The following is a 24831-nucleotide window of genomic DNA, read 5'->3' as shown; positions in this document are numbered from 1 at the left end:
GGTCCAGGGGTGAGAGAAGCGACCCCCGATTCCCTCCAAATTACGAGCGAGCTAAATTAACCCTTTAAGAGAAGCAAGATGGCGTCTCAAGGCGAGCGGGAGCCGGGGGTATTAGAAATGGATGTAGAATGTGTAGAATCCATGGCTCAGGATGAAATCCCCGTGCAGGAAATGTTGGTTGTACAGGAAAACGAACTCGCCCAACTGAACCCAGAGCCCGAAATGGGTGCGGCAGCGGCCGCGGTGTATGACACCTCCCCTCCCCCTCTCCACCAAAACCCTTCCCCAACCCCTGCCGAAACGGCTCACCCAAGCGCACCCGACATGGCCCAGCTATTCGCCATGCTGGCGGCAATGACAGCGAGGATGGATGCGAATACACAAAAGCTGGATGCGAATACACAACAAATAATCGAAAAGATGGATGCAAACACAACTGAATTTATAAACGAAATGAAAGGCATGAACAAGCAAATGAAGGAAGAAACGAAAAAGCTGCGGGGTGAGACGCAGAACATGGGCCGATGCCTGCAGGCGGGCATGAAGGCCGTGACCAGGGAGATAAAAATGGCGACTCCACGTGTGGGAGCGAACGAGCTGGGTGGGGGTGCAACGGCTGACAGGCCCGCGGTGGAGGCGGGTGAAAAAATAATTCGGGGGGCGTGTTGGGCGAGGGTCATGACGGTGACCGAAAGGGAAAAATTAAATGGGGAGACCAAAACGTGCGAGACGAGACACGAGGTGACGACAACGGAAATAATAGTTGAGACAAGGGAGGTAAAGGGTGAAGAGGTGATTGAGTTGGCAGAGACACGGGAGATGGGAATGATAGAGGGAAGACTGCACGATGAAGACGGGGTAAGTGACGCACACACACACACGGAGGTAGTGGAGGATAATGGGGGTGAGCTGGCGGACTGGGTAGAGACCCAGTGCGAGCACCTGGATGGCCTCCTCCAGGAACGAGGGGAGGGAGTATGCCCCCTTGAGGCGAGTCACGACCAGGTGAGTTCGGTCGTGCTTTGCGAGGTCGAGGGGAGGAGTGCTGCGAACGGGTGCTTGGAGAGCTTGGGGGGTATAGAGGCGCCGGAGACCCTTGTGGGGACACAAATCCCCAGTGTGGTTGTCCCTGTGTGTGTGGTGCAAGGCGTGAGTGCGTCCCCGTGTGTGGAAGCGACCCCGTGTGTGAGTGGTGTGGTGGCGATGGTGCCAGGGTACGTGCTTCCCAGCACGCCGTGTGTGGGTGAGGCACCGTGTGTGAGTGAGGCCGTGTGTGTGGATGAAACGGCCAGTATGAGTGAGGCACCGCGGGTGAGTGCCCCCGCGTGTGTGAGTGAGGCACGGAGTGTGGATGAGGCACCGCGGGTGAGTGCCCCCGCGTGTGTAAGTAGTATGGTTTGTGTGAGTAGTGAGGCACGCGTGAGTGAACGGCCGAGTGCAAGGGAGACCGTGTGTGTGAGAGAGCGGTATGTGAGGGAGATGTCGGTTGGCTTGCGGGAGCACGCAGCCGCGTCTCCCGGTGTGAATGTAATGGAATGGAGTGTGAGCGTCGTTACACGCAGGAATGCGTGTGTTGAATGGAGACGACGACGGCGACATGTAAGGAAAGAAAGCCGAGTAGCGGCTGTAGCTGTTTCGGGGACCGTGCCGGGTTCACCCAGCAGTGAGCACGAGGCCCCCCGACCGAAAGGTCCACCCGTGACTGGTTCCCGGCGTTAGTCCGAGAGGGTCACGACTGGATTGTCCGTCCGGTGGGCGACGTGCCGCGATTCGAGTTACGTGGCCGTTCGCACGCCGGCGGGCGCGAATCCGCAACAATATTGTCAAAATGACAAAGGACATTCTGCCGGTTCCAGTCATGTTGCTACGTGACCACCGTTGCATCCAGTCATGTTGCATGTGAGGGTCGTGCACCCTCAGACTCTCCCTCCCCTTGTGTCTCGTTTCGGGATAAGACGCCGAGGCCGAAGTGACAGGAATGCAGAAAGTGAAAAGTTCAATGAAACACGTTTATTATTATTATTGGTAACGTACCATCATGCTCGTCATACTTGTCGATGAGTGTACACATACGGTAATCCCATAGCTGGATGACACCGCTGTGCAGGCTTGCCAGAACCCACGGCCGCTTTGGATGGAAGCACAAACCTTCGGGGGGGAAGGGGGGAAGGGGAAAGGGGGAGGGGAGAGGGGGAGGGGAGAGGGGAGGGGAAAGGGGGAGGGGAAAGGGGGAGGGGAAAGGGGGAGGGGAAAGGGGGAGGGGAAAGGGGGAGGGGAAAGGGGGAGGGGAAAGGGGGAGGGGAAAGGGAGGAGGGGAAAGGGGGAGGGGAAAGGGGGAGGGGAAAGGGGGAGGGGAAAGGGGGGAAGGGGGAAGGGGGAAGGGGAAGGGGGAAGGGGAAGGGGAAGGGGAAGGGGAAGGGGAAGGGGGAGGGGTAGGGGAGGGGAAGGAGAAGGGGGAAGGGGTAGGGGGAAGGGGTAGGGGGAAGGGGGAGGGGAGGGGAAGGGGGAGGGGAAGGGGAAGGGGAAGGGGGAGGGGAAGGGGAAGGGGGAGGGGGAGGAGGAGAGGAAGAAAACACTTTAACTTTGAGAGAACCACGATTCCCAAAACCGCGGGGTTTTTTCCCCCTCTTCTGGGTTCCCGTATCAAACACCAAACGGTGAAGTAAGTACCCCAGTTAGTAGTACACAAACAGCACAAATCAACACGTTTACCTTTCACTCGTGCAGACTTGGTCTCGAATTTAGTCAACATGTCGTGAGACCAATTATACCACCACCTGTGAACCCTCGACGGGTTTCCGATGTTATTCGCCGAAGGAAATCAAACGGAAGCCAACAAACTCACAACTAACTACACGGACACGTCTCTACCGCACCAAGTCGCTCGAAAATGGCGTCGTCGCCACGTCACGCGTCGCCACATCACGGCACGTCATGTCGTCGCCACGTCACGCGTCACACGTCGCGTCACACGTCGCGTCACACATACGTCATACGTCACGCGTCACGTCATACGTTACGTCATACGCCACGTCACGTCGCCTTCGATACGATTAAAAGTTCCTTCACCTCTTCCTCGTCCTTCCATGTGTTCACCTTCGATTTCTGAGCTTTTCTTGAAATAAACATATTTGATAGTTTCAGGTTTATTATCATCGATGTAAATGTTATTAAAAGGGAAAGTGGTATGCTTATACACCGCTCAAACACTAGAGTTAACGGAAACAATGTAGGTATAACCGATTTGTTAGTATTCCGTACAGTTTAACGATCTCAACAAGTGAACGGTTCCATTTTTACTCGAACGTTGTTGTTCTTATGTTGAACAGTTGTCACGTCGAATTAATTAATTGCTGATCGACGCTGCAGTCATTGGGCGGAAACAAAATCAGTGATTTACGAAATATAAATAAATTCGATGAATATTTGCTGCTTATGTTCTCCTTTAGTAATCGCTATCATTGCGTGACGATTTCTTCCACATCCATGTTGCTATTTTCGTGTCGCCGGTAAAGCGGTGTATGGCGATAGTTATGTTAAGTAGCGCTTGCCTCCTCCAGTTGTTTCCATCTCGTGTTGTGTTATTTCTCAATTCTGATGAAACATTAAATACACATATATTTTATAAACAGAAGCCACAAATGGTGAGGACGACGCATTTCGATGAATTGAATTAAACAATTGAAGACTCCGTCGAAGCCGTCACCACGTGACTAGCTGCTGCCTGCGTCTCGTGCGTCTCGTGGACAGGTTGTCAAGGTGTTGTTTTTAAAACGGAACACGAACAATACCTGGATAAAAGGAATATAACAAGGAGGTTGTAGGTACATATGGTCAAAGGATGTCAACAGACAAGACGGCGTCTGCTGGAGGACGAGGATCCCCTCCGAGCACGGAAGACCAAGCAGCTCGGCTGACAACCCTCCGCCAGCAGCTCCGCAGCCTCGCGAATCGGGCTGCCGACATGGACATGGAGAGCGCAGAACACAGGTTTGTTCGTCGGCCTTCTTGGTTTTTCCCGGGGTGTCCTTTTGGAGGGACGTTTCCTTGGGAAAAATTGTACAACGAAGTCTCGAAACAAAAGGCCAATAACCCATTGTGCTTCGATCCACACCCCGCATACCCACCCCAACCCTCTCGCCCACGACCACACCCCGCACACCCACCCCAACTCTCTCGCCCACGACCGCACCCCGCACACCCACCCCAACTCTCTGGCCCACGTCCACACCCCGCAGACCCTCCCCAGCCCTCTCGCCCACGGCCGCGCCCCCCCCACCCACCCCAACCCTCTCGCCCACGACCGCACCCCGCACACCCACCCCAACCCTCTCGCCCACGATCACACCCCGCACACCCACCCCAACCCTCTTGCCCACGACCAAACCCCGCACACCCACCCCAACCCTCTCGCCCACGACCACACCCCGCACACCCGCCCCAACCCTCTCGCCCACGACCACACCCCGCACACCCGCCCCAACCCTCTTGCCCACGACCACACCCCGCACACCCACCCCAACTCTCTCGCCCACGACCACACCCCGCATACCCACCCCAACCCTCTCGCCCACGATCACACCCCGCACACCCGCCCCAACCCTCTCGCCCACGACCAAACCCCGCACACCAACCCCAACCCTCTCGCCCACGACCGCACCCCGCACACCAACCCCAACCCTCTCACCCACGACCACACCCCGCACACCCGCCCCAACCCTCTCACCCACGACCACACCCCGCACACCCGCCCCAACCCTCTCGCCCACGACCGCACCCCGCACACCCACCCCAACTCTCTCGCCCACGACCACACCCCGCATACCCACCCCAACCCTCTCGCCCACGATCACACCCCGCACACCCGCCCCAACCCTCTTGCCCACGACCAAACCCCGCACACCCACCCCAACCCTCTCGCCCACGACCACACCCCGCACACCCGCCCCAACCCTCTCGCCCACGAGCACACCCGCCCCAACTCTCTTGCCCACGACCACACCCCGCACACCCACCCCAACCCTCTCGCCCACGACCACACCCCGCATACCCACCCCAACCCTCTCGCCCACGATCACACCCCGCACACCCGCCCCAACCCTCTCGCCCACGACCAAACCCCGCACACCAACCCCAACCCTCTCGCCCACGACCGCACCCCGCACACCAACCCCAACCCTCTCGCCCACGACCGCACCCCGCACACCCGCCCCAACCCTCTCACCCACGACCACACCCCGCACACCCGCCCCAACCCTCTCGCCCACGACCACACCCCGCATACCCGCCCCAACCCTCTCGCCCACGACCACACCCCGCACACCCACCCCAACCCTCTCGCCCACGACCACACCCACCCCAACCCTCTCGCCCACGACCACACCCACCCCAACCCTCTCGCCCACGACCACACCCACCCCAACCCTCTCGCCCACGACCACACCCACCCCAACCCTCTCGCCCACGACCACACCCCGCACACCCACCCCAACCCTCTCGCCCACGACCACACCCCGCACACCCACCCCAACCCTCTCGCCCACGACCACACCCCGCACACCCACCTAACCCTCTCGCCCATGACCACACTCCCCCCCCCCTCCATAACACCTAATTGATGGAAGGGATGGGGTGAAGGGGTGGGGGTGAAGGGGGAAGGCTGGGGTGAAGGGGAGGGGTGGGGGTGAAGGGGGAGGAGGTGGGGGGGAGGGGTGGGGGTGAAGGGGGAGGAGGTGGGGGTGAAGGGGGAGGGTGGCGGTACGGGCAATGCCTATATTTTCCTATCAGAGCCTGGTACTGTGCTGAATCCTTTTTGTTATTTCTTACAGTATCTAAAGCTCGTAGTGGAGTGCACACACACGCACCCACGGACACACACACACACACGTACACCCTAACCCTAACACACGCACATGCACACACAGACACACACACACACACGGATACACCCTAACCCTAACACACACGTGCATGCACATACATACATACGCACGACAAATACTGAGCTTGGAAGTTCCATCACTTCCTGGGGCACTCTGGATACCGGTGACGTCACAACATGCATTGGTGCCGCTTTTCTCACCACACTCAGGGAGGCATTTCCTCAGGAGTAATTTTCTCCTCCCCATGGATGCCAACCTGTTGGGATTGTCCGTGCTCTTGACCTTTTAAATGCTGAATGTCAAAACAAGGAAGCAGCACGTTCCATTTTGTGTTTTTTGTTTGTTTAGTCTTGCTGTGACTACCCATTATACTATCAAGTCTACCACCCCATATTGACAACCATCCCCTATTATTTTCCTTTATCATGTTCTATCACTACCCCTTGTATAATGTAGTTTCCATTTATACTACTGTTTCCTCTACCCGAATACCTAGCATTCCCTAATATTGAACTTTGTCTGCCATTCATTTGCCCATTCCTTGAGAGTATCAGATTTCCTGGCTCTGGTCCCCCACCCCAACCTGCTTTTTCCTTTACCCTCTGCTATCTTATCTACCTTATTTCTAACTATTATGTCATCTGAAGATTTTTAAAGTATACTATTTACCTTGCTCTCCAAATCGTTAAAACAAGTGTTTGAAGTGGTTTCATTATTTGTCATGGATCTCAGAGAGCCAAGCAAAGTCAGTAGTGGGGTTTTTTTCACATTAAATAATTTATCCCACTTATTTGATGTTGGTTTTTACCAACAAGGATGACAGGCTGAGTCACCCCCTGGTGTTAATTCAGTGGCCAACGGGGCTCGAACTCAGGACCCGAGGATCCGAAGCCACCACCCAAACCACGAAGTCAACACCAGGTTATACATAATGATAGTGAAAACGTTTTTGAAATTTTGACAAATTGATTAAACATGTAAAGCTGAAATGTTTTGGGTAAATAAGTATTCAACCCCTTTGCTATGACACTTGAAAAGGAGCTCAGGTGCATCCATTTTCCTTTGATCATCCATCCTTGAGATGTCTCTGCAACTTGATTGTAGTCCACCTGTGGCCAATTGATTCGATTGGACACGATTTAGAAAGAAACACACCTTTCTGTCGAAGGTCCCACAGTTGACGGTGCATATCAAAGCTGAAACTCGACCGGGAAGTCCAAGAAACTGTCCATAGAACTCCGAGATAGAATTGTGAGGAGGCATATATCTGGGGAAGGGTATAAAACAATCTTGAGAGTGTTCAAAGTTCCCAAGAGCACAGTGATCTCCATCATTAGGAAATGGAAATAATATATGGAACTACATAGACTCTGCCTAGAGCTGGCTCTGACCAAACTGAGCAACTGGACAGAGAGGTGACCAAGAACCCAATGACCACTCTCACAGAACTAGACTTCCTTGGCTGAGATGGGAGAACCTTCCAGAAGGACAACGGTCTCTGCAGCACTTCACACAATTAGGCTTTATGGGAGAGTTACCAGACGAAAATCACTCCTGAGAAAAAGGCACATGACAGCACACCTGGTGTTTGCAAAAAGGCATGTGAAAGACTCGGAGAATGAGGTGAAAGACTGAGAGCACGAGGCAAAAGATTCTGTGGTCTGATGAGATGAAAATTGAACTCTTTGGCCTGAATGCAAAGTGCTACGTCTGGTGGAAACCGGGCACAGCTCATCACCCATCAAACACCATCCCTACAGTAAAGCATTGTGATGGCAACATCGTGCTATGGGAATGCTTTTCAGTGGCAGGCATTGGGAGACTTGTTAGGATAGAGGGAACAATGAATGGAGCGAAATACAGGTACATCCTTGAGGAGAACCTGCTTCAGAGTGCAAAAAAATCTTCGACTGTGGTGAAGATTTATGTTCCAACAGGACAACGACCCCAAGCATAGTCAAAGCAACACTGGAATGACAGAACAAGATTGCAAAAGTCCTTGAGTGGCCCAGCCAAAGCCCAGACTTCAATCCCATTTAAAATCTGTCTAAAGACTTGAAGATTGTTGTTCATTGACACTCCCCATCCAACTTGACAGAACTTGAATAAATTTGCAAGGAAGAATGGGAGAAGATCCCCAAATCCATGTGTAAAGCCGATAAAGGCATACCCAAGAAGACTCAAAGCTGTAATCACTGCCAAAGGCGCTAATATAAATTATTGACTCGGGGGTTGAATACTTATTGATGCAAGACATTTCGGCTTTTTATTCTTAATTAATTTGTCAAAATTTTGAAAACCGCGTTTTTCACTTGGTCATTAATTGGGGTATTTTGTGTAGATCGATGACAAAAAATTTAAATTTAATCCATTTTCAATTCAGGCTGTAACACAACAAAATGTGACAAAAGTCAAGAGGTGTGAATACTTTCTGAAGGCACTATAAACCCTGTAGCCTTGAATTCCCGTCCTTCAGTGAGATTGCTCACGAGACCACGTCTCACTTTTCAGCAAAAATATCATATCCCTCACCATCCATCCCAGCTTCCAGCTCATCGGTCTTTCCATTCAAGCTCCTGTCATTCATGGACAACACCTCCAACTTTTTGCTTCCATTCACCTCCTCAACCCTCCAACCCAATCCTCACTTTCTCGTCTTAAAACTAGAGGGGGAGCACTCGAGAGTGCAAAACCTCCGCCGCCAATACTGCTGGGTCACTCAAGTGAACCTTATATCTTATTCATTAAATATGATGTCAACAGTGCTGACAGTTATAGTTCTTTTCTCCAACATTTTTTTTGGGGGGAGGGGGGGTTGGAAATTACTTAAAACATGTAAAAATGCCAAAAAAAATCGAAATTTTGTTGAAAAAAAAAGTTGCAAAAATTTTTTTTTCTCTAAATTTTTTGGGGGGGGGTTGGAAATCACTTAAAACATGTAAAAATGCAAAAAAGATTTTTCTCAAACAATTTTTGGGGGGGCTGGAAATCACTTAAAATATGTAGAAATGCAAAAAAAATATTTTTCCCTCTAACAATTTTTTTTTGGGGGGAGGGGAGTTGGAAATCACTTAAAACGTGTAGAAATACAAAAAAAAAATTCTCTTTTGGGTGTCGGTAACAATTTTTTGTGGGGGGGGGGGGTTGGAAATCACTTAAAACATGTAGAAATGCAAAAAAAAAAATTTTCTCCAACAATTTTTTTTTTTGGTGGGGGGGGGGGGGAGTGCATGACCAAGTCCAAAATTTAATGTCATGATCCTTGGACCATACCTAACCCCCCCCCCCCCACCAAGTTTCGTCGAAATCCGTCGAGTTTTTCCGTAATACTGTTCACAAACAAACAAACAAACAAATGACCCGTATCTTGCCAAAAGGTGACCACGTGTGACTTCTTTAAGGTCACACTTAGGTGAACAGAGCTGCTATCCACCAGGAGCGACTCCTTGAGGAATATCTGCCTACGAGAGATTCCGATGAGAATCGTTCTAGAGAGTAACCATGAAAAATATGCTTTTGCCTCATAACGTCACCAAATGACGTCATAATGTCTCAAGCTTGACATATCTAGAAAGCACTCATCGAGGTGTTCAATTTGAGGTACTACACGATATGGTTCCTAAAACTTGAAAATTTGACCTTAGGCGCTAACCATGAAGGTCAAGGCCAATCGCCACCAAAAATTAATCGGCTGAGCGCCAGACCATGAACTATATTCCCATGAAGTTTGAAGACGATCCGATCAAAATTACTCAAAAAATAAGGGTTTCGTCGACTCCCCTGATTTGCGACAGTGACCTTGACCTTTGACCTTGACCTTCAAAATTTTGTGCACTGAAAGGGAACTCTATAGGCCTCTGATATGCGAAGTTACAAAAATTTCCAATGATAATTGTGCTCTGCAGAGTGATTTATACCTGATTACAGACCAAAAAAAAACATATGAAGGTCAAGGCCAATCGCCACCAAAAATTAATCAGCTGAGCGCCAGACCATGAACTATATTCCCATGAAGTTTGAAGAGGATCCGATCAAAATTACTCAAAAAAATGAGGGTTTTGTCGACTCCCCTGATTTGTGACAAAGTGACCTTGACCTTTGACCTTGACCTTCAAAATTTTATGTGCTGAAAGGTACCTCTATAGGCCTCTGATATGCGGTTACAAAAATTTCCAATGATAACTGTGCTCTGCAGAATTTTTTATACGTGATTACAGACAAACAAACAAAAAAAACAACATACAAGCTGGCTAACATATCTTGCAAAAACTTCGTTTTGGCAAGATAACAAACAAACAAACAAACAGAAAGGGGTGAAAACAGTAACCTCCATCCATCTTCGAAGATGGCGGAGGGTAAAAAGTCTCAATTTCTTTCTCAAGAGCCGCTGCAAGCTTCACCACCCCCTTCTCTTAAGTACCCTGCCACCTGACTACATACTCACTCTGATCATACAGCGATGCCCACATTCACAAAGCCATCCTTCCTACACGACCCCTCCAACCACTGGTTCACATCCGTCACTCTCATAGAAGGACTGTTTGGCTGGCGCACTGTAGACCATGGTGGCGAGGTCGGCTGTAGAGCCCTTGCTGATGGCGGAACACCTTTTCTTGGGACTACCCCTCATCGGGAGGGGGTGGCCCGAACAAATGTGTTGCCCACACAAGTGGGCGGCCAATGAGAGGGATTTGTCATGCATGCGAGTGGTCCCAAAGTTTGCGATTACCACAGCTGGAGCCAGATCTTCAGACAGCATCCCTCTCTTCATTACCTTACTTCTTTGCTTCATCATTGCGCAAAGGGGGCATTCCATGTCAAGTGTACACACCCTCCCGACACTAATACCTCATTTTCTCCCCATATGTTAGTCATTTATTCACTTTGGCCCACAGGTCTAAAAGTTGGTATTTTGAGTTTTTTTTTCACCCATCAGGGCCCATTTTAGGGGCCCCCCAAATTTGGGTGTCCCTGGCTGCCCCACAATCTTCCAGAGGCCATGTCACAGGTTGTAGTGGTCCGATTTGGCTGATCTTGGTATCAAAATGCTCATAAAAGCGATCTTTCGAATCGCGTAAAGTAAAATCACTCGAACAGTGATTAAAAAAGTTAGTTTGGGGCGCCCTTTGACCTTGGGCCCCCGCTCCCCAGCCAAACTGATGGTCCCGATTTTTTTTTTTTTTTTTTTTTTTTTTTTTTTTTTTTTTTTTTGTGTGTGAGAATACCCCTTCATATACTCCAACACCTCAGCATAAATGAAAATGGGATCTCAATGGGTTCAAGTGTGATGATGGTTTTATTGTTCGGGGACTCGGGTGCTGGACACACAATACGCCACAATACATCGCACAATATTTGAACACAAGATTTCCAATACACTATATCAGTATATTGTACATAAAGTTTCCACATGCACATGCAGGAACTGGAAGGCAGTACGAGTAAGAGTTTTTACTCGCATATTATAGTCTATTTTTTGACAGCTGTGTTTCTTTTTTTACTGATTGTGTAGGTTCTACCTGTAGCAGTTTTTGGTTCTACAGAAAGAAGTACATCAGAAATGTCTAAAATGCAGTGATCTTCAATGTCAGGAAAAAAGAAACTATTTGCAGGCCCATTTGGATGAAGAAACTTCACTTTCACTTCATGAGTGTCCTGAAAGGCTTCCATGATGCAGGCAAGCCCCATTTTCCATCATAGTGCACTGTGACATAACCTGAGTTAGGGTTAGGGTTAGGGTAAAAGTTGGTGGAGATTTTGAAAGAGCTGACTCGATATGGTGTTCCTCGCTTAAGCTGAATTCGCGTACTTGAAGAGCAGTTTCAGAAATAGGGATGAAAGCATGAAGTTTTTGAGTTCCAGCTATGGTTTTGGCCGTTTTTAACCTTTCTTCCAGATTTCGTTCTTCCTCGTATTGACTTGTAACGTCTTGGATCCCGTAACCGAACTTCATTTCATTCAAACCATTTTCAGCAAAGGCGAAAAGATCTTTGGGAGAAATAACGTGTTGTTGCTCACGTGTTGCTTCTCATTTGGCTGTACCCCCCACGCCATCTGAAGAGCCCTTGCCATGACTTGTGGCAAAAAATGCCATTCTGCGTCAATACCATACTCTGATTTGTGACGACATAGGTTTATGAAGGTTTTGCAATTCTTATATTGGCCAGCGCATCCGTCTGAGAAATAGTAAAGTTTCTTTACATTTCCAAAGCTAGATTTCAAATGTTCAATGAGCATTCTTTGGAAGAGGTGGACTGAGACAACGTCGTGAGTATTGCATTCTGATATAATCGTGAACGAATCGTGGTTTGATTTGAAATAGTAAACCCAGGGGTGAATTGTCGCTTGAGAGCAGTTCCAATGGAATCCTTGGGCCGCATCCTGTACGACAAACTAATAGTTCTCTGAGAAGTCTCCAATAATGACAAATTCTCCTTCACAGATTTCTTCTTTCTTATTTTTCAGAAACTGATTGGGCCTTGGCAATGAAGTCGTGTCTCACTAATTTCACCGTGCGTTCACAGAATTGATTAATGAATTCTTCCAAAGGCAGTACTATGGAGCTCAGTTCAGATCTGTCGGTGGATGTCCACCATTTAAACTGAATTTCATCAATATCCTCTAGTTCATAAGCACTCAGTAGCTCGGTTTTGAAATCTTCAATTGATGGGCAACTTTCACAAGTTCTGAAATCACATGCCGCTTGTGCTGGGTTACAAACTATGCGTGCTATCGCATGATGATAGCAAGGATGTTCGGCTACCTGTGGCATTTTGGAACCAAACATGATGAGTTTCACATTTTGATGTATCGTACATACACTGTGTACCGCCTGAACCGGCCAGGACACACTCCAAGAGACGGAGCATGGCGCACTTCGCGAATCCAACTTTCAAGCCAGGGTTCTTCTCTTTGAATTTCTGAAACAGTTCCTTGAGATTGTTTAGTACTTTTAAATTTTAAATAAAGGCGCTTTTAAATTTTGTCTTTTCCATGTTCATTCCTGACCACCACACAGTCCTTTTTTCCTGGCATTATTCGGCTGACTTCATCACTTCGGTAAAATTCGGTTTCGGCGGATTTCACTTCATCAGGCAATATTTTACCCTGTTTGGGATTTGGAGACGATAGCATATTATTTTCTTTCTCTAAATTTTTGGCTTGCACAGCCATTCTTTGGGAGCAACTGAATTCACTCATCATCCCTCTGATGCTCATATTCCGAGCAAATATTGTCAGCATAGGTATTTACTCTGAACGGCTCTAAACAACGTATTTTTCTTTCAGGCTTTTGATCACCTCTGGCATGCAGTTTTCATCACATTTTGACGCTGTATTTTGTGTTTTCTCAGCAGTGCTTGGTCCAGCAACTAGTTCTAATTTCTTTCGCACAAAATCTTCCACTTTACTTTGCTTTTCAGGAACGTACCCTGGGTTCCTTTCCGCCTTTCGTTTGTCGAATGGGCTTTCGCCTATCATCGATAATGACTGGTTTAATAGGTCAACTTCTGCTTCTCGCTCAAAAACCTTCTCGTCCTCATCTGTCGAAATAGATTCTGCAATGCCTTCGATAGTACCTTCTGATGATAATTTCGAACTGGTCGAAGATGATTCTTCAATACGCTCTAGTGACAACTGAGTTTTTTTTCTGCAGTACAAAGTCTGTCATCTTTTTTTCACCTTTGAAGAAAATTTCATCAACATATCATTTGACACATTGCGAAAATCTTTTCGTTGTTTCGTATTATGGCAGCTGAACGGATCACAACAGTATTTTCGGAACTCCTTTCGATCTTCAGTCGCCATGCTTACTGAAAAATATGCAAAAACTGAGATTAGCCCATTTATAACTTAATTCGATGATGGTTATACAAAAAGTGTACACTTAAAAATCAATAGGCAGAATAATTTTTTTGCAAATTATGCTATATATATATATATTGTTACGGCTGTGGAAATTCGCAGACCACCATAAAGGACCTTCAATCGGTTATGACGATAAGTATATGTGCAGTTAGATTTCCCCACCATTGTTTAGAGGGGATTTCCGTGTTCACAGAGCTGCGATCCTTTGAGATAGCCATTTTTCTTTTGCTGTTGTTATTTTGGACCAATTATCCCCCAACAACCAAATCGCCACCACCATCATTCCCAAACAACTACAACTCGAACACCACCACCTTCGCCTCTTTACCTCCACAATTCCACCCCGCAAACATCGCTTCACCGCCATTCTCAAACGACGCCCGCCAGCAACCAAATCGCCACCACCAACACCCTTCCCAAACCACCACAGCAAACTCCCACCACCTTCGCCTTTCTACCGAACGTCGTGCCATGGGTTGTGAATGGGATCCTTTCGAAGAAGAAATCTGATCAGGAATCATTCACGCCCACTTATCAACCATCCAATGGCTGAGCATCAGGTGGTGTAGCCCCACCTCCAAACCCGCTGTGATCCACAAATTTACATATGCACTCCTCCCTCGGCCTATATAAGCGCGAGCACAACGCAGCTTGTGGCAGAGTCGGGAGACGGAGCTCGAAGCAGACGGGGAAAGGCAGACAGGGGGCCGATCGACGGAGAGGAAGGAGCTCGGAGCTCAGGTCGAAGTTGAGGGGCGAGGAGGGTGAGTTGCGGAGGAGAGCTCAGAGGTGAACCAGAGGGCTGAGTGGGGACCGTCGCCGGAGAAGGGGCGTAGTGGAGGCCACAGCCAAGAGGAGTTTGCCAGAGCCAGAGCGTCAACTCGTTGGACGGAGCGTCAGCAATTCCCCTCTCCCTTACCGAGCTCCGCGCTAAGAAATCGCCGGTAACCCCGTCCGTTCCCCTCCCCAACCGTGGTGCCGACGGTGAAACACGTGCCTGCGCGGAGAACGCCGGCGAGAGCTCACCGGCCATGCCAGGGGCACAAAGCCAGGCGCAGCTACACTGACATCGCGGCTTGTCCGCCATCGCGCTACGAGGGCGCGGATAAGACCCTTCGGTCTCGTGGACCTGGCCACTCATCCAGGTTCTACGCACATTTGGTCCACGAACCTGTCTGCCACCCTTGCCTTTGAGGGTGGCTTTTTCCTTTGCTTTGTGTAAATGCATGTGGTGGTGCCGTCTTATAAGTAGAATTGTCTAAGTGTGCGTGTGAAATAAAGACTTTATTCGGTTGTAACTCTGCCTTTGCTTGCTTTCACTGTGTACGTGCATGATTTAACCTGTGTAACTGTATGGCTGTAAATACGTGCCTTGTCTGAGTGTGCAATCAATGTGCTTGTTGAACTGTTCCCCGTTTCGTTGCGTCCTTTCCCTTGTTTGAAAGCTCCATCTTGCATCACGGAAGGAATTGGTAGAGGGGTGTAAGCACCCGGAAAATAGAATCGCATCCGTCGGGGTCGGCGATAACACCGCTCGGTTATCACTGAAGCACTGAACGGACCGCTTAAGCGGTTCGTGTCCTAGGCCGGCCAGCGGTGAGGTGCGATCGCCCGGTTAACTACTCGCGCAGGTACTTGGGTAGGTCGAGTTTGGCGAACAACCCTATCCTGCGCGGGTGGCCGATTGGCACGATTGTGTTGTGGTCGAAAGACCCACCCATGACGAGCTCCTGGCAGTAGTTCCAAGGAGGGTCACGACTGAATTGTCCGTTCCGGTGGGCGATGCGGTCGCGATTTGAGTTACGTGGCCGATCGCATGCCGGGCGGACCGAAATTCGTAATGATATATTGTTACGAATTTGCGTGCGATTGGCCATGTAACTCAAATTGCGACCGCGTCGACCACCGGAACAGACAATTCAGTCGTGACCCTCCTGGAACTACCGCCAGGAACCAGTCATGGGTGGGGGTTTAACCTCACCACAGCCCAGTCCGCATTCTACCCGCGTGAAATAGGGTGAATCGCCGAATGTCGATATACCTAAGTACCCGTGCGGGTAACCTACCGAGGGGCTGCACCGCGCCACAGGTCGGCCTGGGACACGAACCGCTTAAGCCGTCCGTTCCGTAATACAGTGATAACCGAGCGGTGTTATCGCCGACCTCGATGGATCAGATTCTCTTTACTAGGCGTTCAAAACCCACTACTCGTTCCACGATGCAAGATGGCTTTCAAAAGGGAAATAGGACACGACGAACGGGGTACATTGCACACAAGGACATTTATTATAAAGTGCACGTATATACAGCCAAGGCAGTCACGCAAGAAACAAGAAAACGTTACGACCGACAATAAGCAAGGATGTATTTACAGCACAGTTACTTAGCAGGTTCTACTTACAGGGACGCGGCGCCACAGCAGTCAGACAAAACAAAAGGAAAGACCCCGTCGTAGGCAAGGGGGTAGACGGGGTCCGGAGACCTTTATGGTCATGGGCCGTGGATGACCGAAAAGGCCCACCAGACCGTGCAGGTTACCTGCACCCTCGAGGTGTCCCGGTGGGCAGCTCGCGTGGCCGCGCCCGACTCCGGGCCTTGCGACGATGGGCGTAAGCTCTCTCCGGCGCTCCATGCCAGACGCGCAGGTTCGCATCACACAGCCGGCAGAGCTGCGCCTCCCGTCTACATCCCCGATGCGTCGCCCGGACTCGCCACCGGCCCGCGCCTTCGCCAACAGTTCGCTCAACAGGACCACCGGGAGACAGGGGAAGAAATCAGTGCCAAGACGAGAGGGAGAGGGAGCACGACGCGACGTCCACCAGAGAGAGAACTCGACCTCGACCACCAAGAGTGCGAGAGCCCGCGTGCGGTCCGCCTTGTATAGCGCGGGGCTCCGCCCTTCGCTCCTCCCCGTTTTTGGCTCCGCCTCCCTTCAAGAAGCTTCCCGAAAAGGGGCGTTCCCTCACTCCGACCGCCTCACGCCGTGCATCCACCAATCGGCAGCGAGCTGCCCTGCCCCCTTCCCTTCACACCAAGCGCGGGGAAAATAGGCGGGAAAAACCCCACAGGCTCCGCAAGAGCTTTTGTTCTGCCAACCCTGCCCGCGTTCTCGGACAGTTCCTGACGCGGAAACCGTTGTAGCATGGACCGTGGAGGATGGCGTTCGGAAGCGGGGGTAGTGGTGAAGATGGTGGTGGTTGTTGTGAGGGAAATTGTAGCGTGGTTGGCGTTGTGACGTACTTGGTGGCAGTTGTTGTTTGTGTGTAGGTTTGTTGCGTACTTGGTGGCGGTTGTTGTTTGCGTGTAAGTTCAAAATAACGATAGGTAAAGAAAAACAGCTATCTCAAAGTGTCACAGCCCGGTGAACACGAATAACCCCATTAAACAACGGTGGGGAAACCTATCTGAACACTCACTTACCGGCATAGCTCATCTAAGGAACCTTTATGGTGTATTGCGAATTTCCACAGCCATAACTATATATATATATATATATATATATATATATATATATATATATATATATATATATATATATATATATATATATATATATATATATATATATATATATATGATGGTTGTCAATTTCAGACATAAAGTCGCCTGCCAGCAGGTGACGTCATTGGAACGATGACGGCAAACATCACCCAATGTCGAATCAAGAATTAGTGATATGTTGGCCCCGAACAATAAAACCATCATCACACTTGAACCCATTGAGATCCCATTTTCATTTATGCTGAGGTGTTGGAGTATATTGTTATGTTTGAGGGGGGGGGGGTATGCATTCAAAGGGTAATTAGGATGTTTAATTAGGTATGCCATGCTGTTCGAGTTTACCAGGATCTCGATGTAATAAGTAGCAATTCAGTGGTGATAAGTTGTCTCGTAAATGTTCATTTCTTCAAGGGGGGAATGATAAATGTCACGTAATTAGATAGGGACACGGGATAGGGTAAGTGTGTCTGCGTAAACCCCTTTTGGTATTCTCTGAAGACTGGCCGTGACATCACAGGACAGGGCAGCGGATGGCTCCGCCCCGTGATCACGATTGGCAGAAGGCGATGGCGGTGGGCCAATAAACGGCTCGATTGGGAGTGACGAGGACGAAGGATAAAAAGGTTCTGTTCGGGGTCGAAAAGGAAGAGGACGAAGATTACAACCAAAAGGTCGTGGTTTTTTTGGTGTGGAAGCTGTGGCGGCAGAGAGCGTCCTGGTTGTTGTGCTGGTCGATCGTGTTCTTGATCGTGCCTGGGAGCCTTGCCGAGCCTCGTGCCTCGCTTTGGTTGGCTCTGGGGTTCTGCTGACTCGGAGTACGGGGTCGGGCGGCGGGCGGACCTGCCTCCCTCTCCTGCTTGCGGCTTGGCGCGGGAGCTGGTTCCCTGGCGGCTGTGGGCGGACTTGGGCCAGGACCAGGAGGTCGACAGCACCGCGGTTTCTCCTGCCCCCCTGACGTGAGCAAGGCCGGCTCGTCCGACGCCGATCCAGGGACAGTTGCGTCCACACCACGGTCCAGCCTGACCACCAGAAATAGTTATGTTTTGTGTGTGTGTGTGTGTGTGTGTGTGTGTGTGTGTGTGTGTGTGTGTGTGTGTGTGTGTGTGTGTGTGTGTTCCTTGCACCTTAGAAGGTTTGAGATCTCTATATTCATTGGAATTGTCTGTGTTTTTCCCCACGCCCGATCCCACACCATCCCGTCGAATCGCCCCGGATCCCTCTTCTTGCCGAGTCTTGTTATTTCTGGTAATAATAAAAACAAATAAACATCATCAACTCAGTGAAAAGTGACTCGTGCCACCTTCCTCGTCCCGTTTGCGGTAGAGCGATTAGAACCGCCATGTTTGGGTTATAAACAAATAAATCGCCTCCATCGTTTCGGCTCATTCTACGTTGGCGGGACTGTTCAAGTCCCGTGGACGTCACAATATGAAGTGGTATTCTCACACAGAACTTGAGGGGGAACACTCGGGAGAGTGCAAAACCTCCACCGCCAATACTGCTGGGTCACTCAAGTGAACCTTATATCTTATTCATTAAATATGATGTCAACAGTGCTGACAGTTATAGTTCTTTTCTCCGTTTTTTTTTGGGGGGGAGGGGGGGTTGGAAATCACTTAAAACATGTAGGAATGCAAAAAAAAAAAATCGAAATTTTGTTGAAAAAAAAAAGTTGCAAAAATTTTTTTTTCTCTAACAAGTTTTTTTTTGGGGGGGGTGGGGAGGTTGGAAATCACTTAAAACATGTAGAAATGCAAAAAAAAAAAAAAAAAATTCTCAATTTTTTTTTGGAGGGGGGACTAAGTCCAAAATCTAATGGCATGATCCTTGGACCATACCTCATCCCCCCCCCCCCACCAAGTTTCGTCGAAATCCGTCGGAGTTTTTCCGTAATACTGTTCACAAACAAACAAACAAACAAACAGAAAGGGGTGAAAACGGTAACCTCCATCCATCTTCGAAGATGGCGGAGGTTAAAAATCAGGATCACCTGTTGGGCTGGGGGGCGGGGGCCCAAGGTCAAAGGGCGCCCCAAACTATAATTTTGAATTACTGTTTCGGAGTGATTTTTACTTTACGCGATTCCAAAGATCTCGCTTTTACGAGCATTTTGATACCGAGATCATCCAAATCGGACCACTACAAACTGTGATATGGCCACTGGAAGATTGTGGGTCAACCGGGGCGCCCAAATTTTGGGGGGCCCTAAAATAGGCCCCGATAGGCCCCCGGGTCTGAAAATTGACTGTTTTACCATGGATACAAACACTTGCACAAAAAAAAGAGTGAAATCTGAGACGATGTGTCAAAATTTCGCTGAAAAATGTGTACACTTGACATGGAATGCCCCAGAGCAGGAGGACTGTGCTGGAAATGGGGACACCGCATCCCAATCTCTCGCACACATCTTGACGATCTCATCACTCACCATTCCTCCTGCCCTGTGCAACACCCACCCCACACAGGCCATAACGGACCTAAAACTAATTTGTGCCTTGCTCAAGCACCCATTCGTCCCCCATTGTTAGAGGGTTAGGGCAGCAGGGGATGATTGGATGTGAAAACTTGAAGGTGTTGTACATGAATACCATGAGCTTGAATGGAAAGACTAAATCCTGGTATTTATTTTTGGTGCTAAAGTGGGTTATTTCTCTCCTTGTACAGTACATGTTTGCATGCTCCCTCATTTTTACTTGTCTGTCAACCGCTCGGTTTGTCTGTTTTATTAATAGTGGCTTTTCTACCCTTATCCCAGTATTTCCCAAGAAACCTATTTCAATTTTGACATTTTACCATGCGTTTCACCACCAGGTTTGGCTGCAATTTGGGTGATCCCTGGCAAATGGTCGTTGTAAGGTTTAACGCAGTCAATTTTCGAAAGATTTTATTTTATTTTAATCCGGAAAAAAAAAAAGAGTAGTGAACACAGTCTTAAAATATTGGCCTTTAAAAACCCTTCTTAAATAGTCCTTATGAAGAGGGACAGACATACATAAATACACTTTTATAGAGGTAAATATTTCAACAACCAAGTTGAACAATACCGTTCATTTATTTATTTATTTATTTTTTGTATACCTTGGTCGAGGCTCGTATGAGAGCTAACACACAACTCACAGCAAGGAGGCATGAGACAAGAGGGGCGGGAGTGAAAGGGACAAAACAGTGGGGAACAGACACATTAGGTGAACTGTGGAAGGAAGAGGGATGGGGATGGGACGGGGAACATGGCGAAGAGAAGATGGACATTACAGGGACTTTCAGGAAGGAAAGCAGGAGAATTGAAGGAAGTGGGTTTGGGTGGATTATCGGGGGTAGAAAAGATCGAGGATTTGAATGGGGGAAGATAAGAGGTGGTGGTGAACAGCTGTTTTGAAAGCCTGGAGGGAAGAATGGGAAAGAATAGAGTGAGGAAGTTTATTCCAAAGGCGGGAAAAAAGAGGAATGAAAGAGTGAAGATGAGCAGTGATTCGTGATTTTGGTAGTTTTACCAGAAGGGGGTTGTTGGCGGACCTTGAGCGCCCTGTGGAAATGTGGTGGGGACAAATCGCAGAGAGAGCAGGGGGGGCAAGGCTGGAGAGGAGTCAGTAGAAGACAGAAAGACCACCGACCAACCTGCGGTGATTGAGTGAGAGGCCCAAAGACTCAGCTTCATTGCGGGAGATGCCGATGATCTTAAATGCCCTGGATTCGACAGCGTGAAGCCGAGAAAGGTGGGAGGCAGGAGCACCAGCCCAGAGGGGAGAGCAGTACTCCATCAGGCTACCTGAAAAAGCTTTGTAAGTGGTCAGGAGCTCAAGAGGGCCGAGGAAGGACTTGGCACGACGGAGGATTCCCAGTCGGCGACTGGCTTTTGAGGCGAGGTTGGAAATGTGACTTTCCCAGGAAAGGTCATGGCAGATAGTGAGACCCAGAAGCTTGAAAGAAAAGACTTCTTCCAGAGGATTGTTGAGAAAGTGGATGGGGGGGTTTTGTAAACCGTCCTTTCGAAGAGACATAGTGAGAGTGTGAGATTTGTCTGGATTGAAAGACATGTTCCACGTGTTGGACCAGTTTGTGATTTTATCCAGATCTGCAGTGAGCGAAGAAGCTGCTGCTTGCCGGTCTGAGGGATGACAGATGGTACGGCAGAGGGTGGAGTCGTCGGCAAAGAGAAATAGAGGATTTTCCAGAGAGTCTGAGAGATCATTGATGAAAACCAGAAAAAGAACAGGGCCCAGAACGCTACCTTGAGGAACTCCAGCCTGCACAGGAAGAGGGGATGAAAGAACTCCATTTAGGGCCACACGTTGACTGCGACAGGAGAGGAAGTCTGCGAGCCATGAGTGGAGATGGCCTTGAATACCATGGGAAGAGAGTTTGGTGAGTAGGGCAGGGTGCCAGACTGTCAAAAGCACGTGATATGTCCAGGAATACGGCTCGGATTTCCTGTCTGGCATTGAGGACCTCCATCCATTGATGGGAGAGCAGAAGCAGCATATCCAGGGTAGAGTGACCTGGTCTGAAACCAAATTGATGATTGGAAATCAAGCCATTGGAGAAGAGGAAGGATTTCATGTCTGAAGCGATGATGGATTCCATCACCTTGCTGATGATTGGGAGAAGGCTGATTGGTCTGTAGTTACAGGGATCTGTTTTTGCACCTTTTTTATGCAGGGCAGTGATGTTAGCAGATTTCCAAGTAGATGGCAGATGACCTTGGGCAAATGAGAGGGTGAATAGAACAGAGAGAGGGTGAGCAAGAGCAGAAGAGCAGGCTTTGAGGACACGTGGGCTGATGCCGTCTGGACCGGTTGCAGAATCTGACTCGAGGTTTGAAAGCAAGCTCTCCACCTTGTCAGGAGAAAAGGATACAGAGTCCAGGGACAGTTGGGTGCGACTGGGTAAAGTGGGTAGAGATAGTGATGGGTTTAGGACACAAGATTTAGCTGCAAATTTCATTTCATGTTCAATTCAAGTGTAAAATTGTAGCATGAAGGTGAGGTCAAATTGATTTTCATAATTTATTAGGAGATTACCCAAGCCTGGTTTTAGCTGAGTGGTTAGGGTGGTGGCTTGGAATCCTGAGTTCGAGGCTACTGAATTAACTTCGAGGGGGTTGACTCAGCCTGTTTTCCTTCTGAGGTCAGTGAAATGAACACCAGTATACTGGTAATTATCCCTGTGTGTCGAAGGCAACTAAAGGGTTGGCGTCAGGAAGGGCATCCAGCCGTAAAAACATTGCCACAAGAAAGGGTACCATGATTGGAGCCCACAAAAAGCTGACCCCTGCTCAGGGAAAAAGGCTTTAAAATGGTGTGATCAGGAGATTACCCACTTCAGTACCTGCAGTAATTGTTTTTTGTCTCTTTATGATGCAACCAGTAGCCACAGGCTGTATGTTATGAAAGAATAATAATAAAGTCATGTTATGAAGGTGTAAGTATCATGGAAAGAGTATAACAAAAGGTAAGAGTGCAGGTTAGGCATGTTATAACAATAAAGGTAATTTCATAATAATGGAAGTGCAGTATTGTCGGTTTAATCCTGTGTGTGAATTCAGACTCGTAATCGATGCATTAAAGGATGTAGAGCCTGAGAGGCGATGCTTCCGGATGGTGGGTGGCGTCCTGATGGAACGGACAGTAGGGGAAGTGCTGCCTGCCCTAGAATTGAACTACAACCAGGTAGTTCTTACACAATCATTGTATTAAAGACATCAGTTTTTATGCCTGTGTTCAGCGCTGTCATGTATACCTTCTGTCTCACCTTGCATCGGTGCACCCCCTCCTGTCTGCCCCTCATCACCCCCACCTCTCTGTTCCTTGCAACCCACCCCACGACTCCTCACCTCATCTCATCTCTCCACGCCTTGCACTGCTTTTGTGCAACTCACCCCGCATCTCGTAAATTCGTAATTTGATCTTATTCATGTTTTTGGCGTCATCTACATTTGTCTTCTCGATCGTAGTGTGTGATTGCATTCTACATTCATGCATTCCATAAATGTACAGTCCACATTCGTAGAGTCTGCAAGGATTTTCACCTTCAGAAAAAAAAAGCAATAACTGTTCTCTTGCTGTTTCACCATCTTGGGATGTTCTTCACATAAGATTTGTGGTTCCTGCTTCCCAATGTAAATAATGTGTTATCTTCCCCAATCCTCCTTTTTCTAGATTGTCAAGTTACTCGAAAACTTGAACCAGAAAGTTGCAGAGAAGAGCCAGGCGCTTAATGCTTATCGGGCCAAACACAACATCAGTGGTCTAGGAGGAAGTGGGGGACAAGGGGATGACACAGAGCCAGGAACTGAAGGAGACAAGCCTACCAAGCCACTTGGTACTTCAGTGCTTGTTTCAGAAACCACCTGATTGGATACCGAAGGATGGGAAGAAATTGTATGGTAAATTCGGCAGATTTTTGAGTGGTTAGCAACTTTATTCAAAATTAGCAATTTGCTTCCAAAAGACAGTTTAACAATGGAATGAAGGATTCAATTCAAATGCATGTCAGGGATCAGATGATACAGAGGGATATGAAAAAAATGATTGTGGAGATACTTTGGATCGACATGAAGAACTTGTGTTTCAGCAAAAGTGAAAGTTACGCATGAGTTGCAGAATGGAAAAAGTTTAAACATTAAAGGACTTTTCTGAGACATGCTGTAGTCTCTTTTCTCTCTCCTTTTAAGTTTTGTTTGATAAAATGGGTCGCTGCTTATATATTACTCGACGACCCGTGAACCCGTTGGGTTCCCGTTGTGACAGCGGTTGATAAAAAAATTATTTCGAAAAAAAAAAAAGATAGCTCCAGCGAACTATACCGCTGAGGTTGTTTGCATTGAACAAATTCTCCCGAAGAGTACTTGACTGAATCGGGAATTGATTTTTTTTAATTTTTTTTTTCCGTTGCTGGATTTGAATGAAACTTTATACTGCACACCGCAGGAGAATGGTGAGTAAGGTGGGGCAAAATTTTTTGCGCTATCGTGTACCGTTTTGGCTGTATTTTGGGAACATACATGCATACCTATATACAAGATGAGAGTTTTAATAATATATATATATATATATATATATATATAGCTTAGCAAAACTATAGACAAAGTGGGCAAGAAGAAATGGGTTGACAATGCACGCACGCACCACAGCACAAAAGGACTGTTTCTTTTTTAACAGGATCTCCGGCTCTTAGTGAAGCTGCCACACACATGGACATACAGACCACTACACGAGACACAACATAGTACTGTTAGACGAGACAAACACAGCCACTGAGATTGGGGGAAGTGGCGTCACTTCCCAGGACATTGACGCCACAACAATGGTGCCGCATTTCTCACCACACTCATCGGGGCATTTCCTAAAGGCCCTGTCACACCTTGACGTTTTTGCCAGCGTATGCCGACGTATGAAAAATTTGTCAAACGGTGTACGTCAAATACGTTATGGGTAAGTTTTGTATACGTTAAGAGCACGCTGAAGCACGCTGGCATACGTCGTAGTACGCCGAGCTCGTCGACAAATTTTAAGCATGCTCAATTTTTTGATGTATGACTCACACGTTCCACATACGCTAGCCATAAGTTTGTAGACACGTTATG

At 48.5% G+C, this 24831-nt stretch overlaps 3 protein-coding genes across 3 annotated transcripts in view; 2 read left to right on the top strand and 1 right to left on the bottom strand.

Annotated features, from left to right (window-relative positions):
• COPA (coat protein complex I subunit alpha) overlaps window positions 1–2973 on the bottom strand; it is a 114074-nt gene extending 111101 nt beyond the window's left edge. Inside the window, exons 1-2 of the mRNA XM_085860252.1 lie at window positions 2713–2973; window positions 2035–2148 (exon numbers count right to left, since the gene is read on the bottom strand). Of these exons, the coding sequence (XP_085716378.1) occupies window positions 2035–2148; window positions 2713–2752 (154 nt within the window). The 5' untranslated portion in view covers window positions 2753–2973. The remainder of the gene's footprint in view (window positions 1–2034; window positions 2149–2712) is intronic.
• A 715-nt stretch (window positions 2974–3688) lies between these two features.
• PFDN2 (prefoldin subunit 2) lies at window positions 3689–23886 on the top strand. Its single transcript, XM_085860285.1, has 3 exons — window positions 3689–3990; window positions 22792–22915; window positions 23405–23886. Exons 1-3 carry the CDS (start codon window positions 3842–3844, stop codon window positions 23597–23599), a joined length of 468 nt encoding a protein of 155 aa, XP_085716411.1. The 5' UTR covers window positions 3689–3841; the 3' UTR covers window positions 23600–23886.
• Window positions 4108–5609, top strand: LOC147031241 (uncharacterized; the record flags this gene model as incomplete). Its single annotated transcript, XM_085857776.1, has 1 exon — window positions 4108–5609. A coding segment is annotated over one exon (1461 nt), but the record flags the coding sequence as incomplete, so codon positions are not given.
• Window positions 23887–24831: the final 945 nt, after the last annotated feature.

The sequence above is a fragment of the Eptatretus burgeri genome, chromosome 2, assembly GCF_056783735.1.
Source record: "Eptatretus burgeri isolate ZD-2024b chromosome 2, Ebu_testis_v1, whole genome shotgun sequence".
In the NCBI taxonomy this organism is placed as follows: domain Eukaryota; kingdom Metazoa; phylum Chordata; class Myxini; order Myxiniformes; family Myxinidae; genus Eptatretus; species Eptatretus burgeri.
Note: the sequence above shows the minus strand (reverse complement) of the source record. Positions and strands in the feature narration are given on the sequence as shown.

Coding starts and splice junctions, on each gene's coding strand:
- PFDN2 (XM_085860285.1), top strand. CDS start 3,842: ATGTCAACAGACAAGACGGCGTCTGCTGGAGGACGAGGATCCCCTCCG. Junction 3,991..22,791: donor ATGGAGAGCGCAGAACACAG/GTTTGTTCGTCG, acceptor GTGTGAATTCAG/ACTCGTAATCGATGCATTAA. Junction 22,916..23,404: donor TAGAATTGAACTACAACCAG/GTAGTTCTTACA, acceptor TCCTTTTTCTAG/ATTGTCAAGTTACTCGAAAA.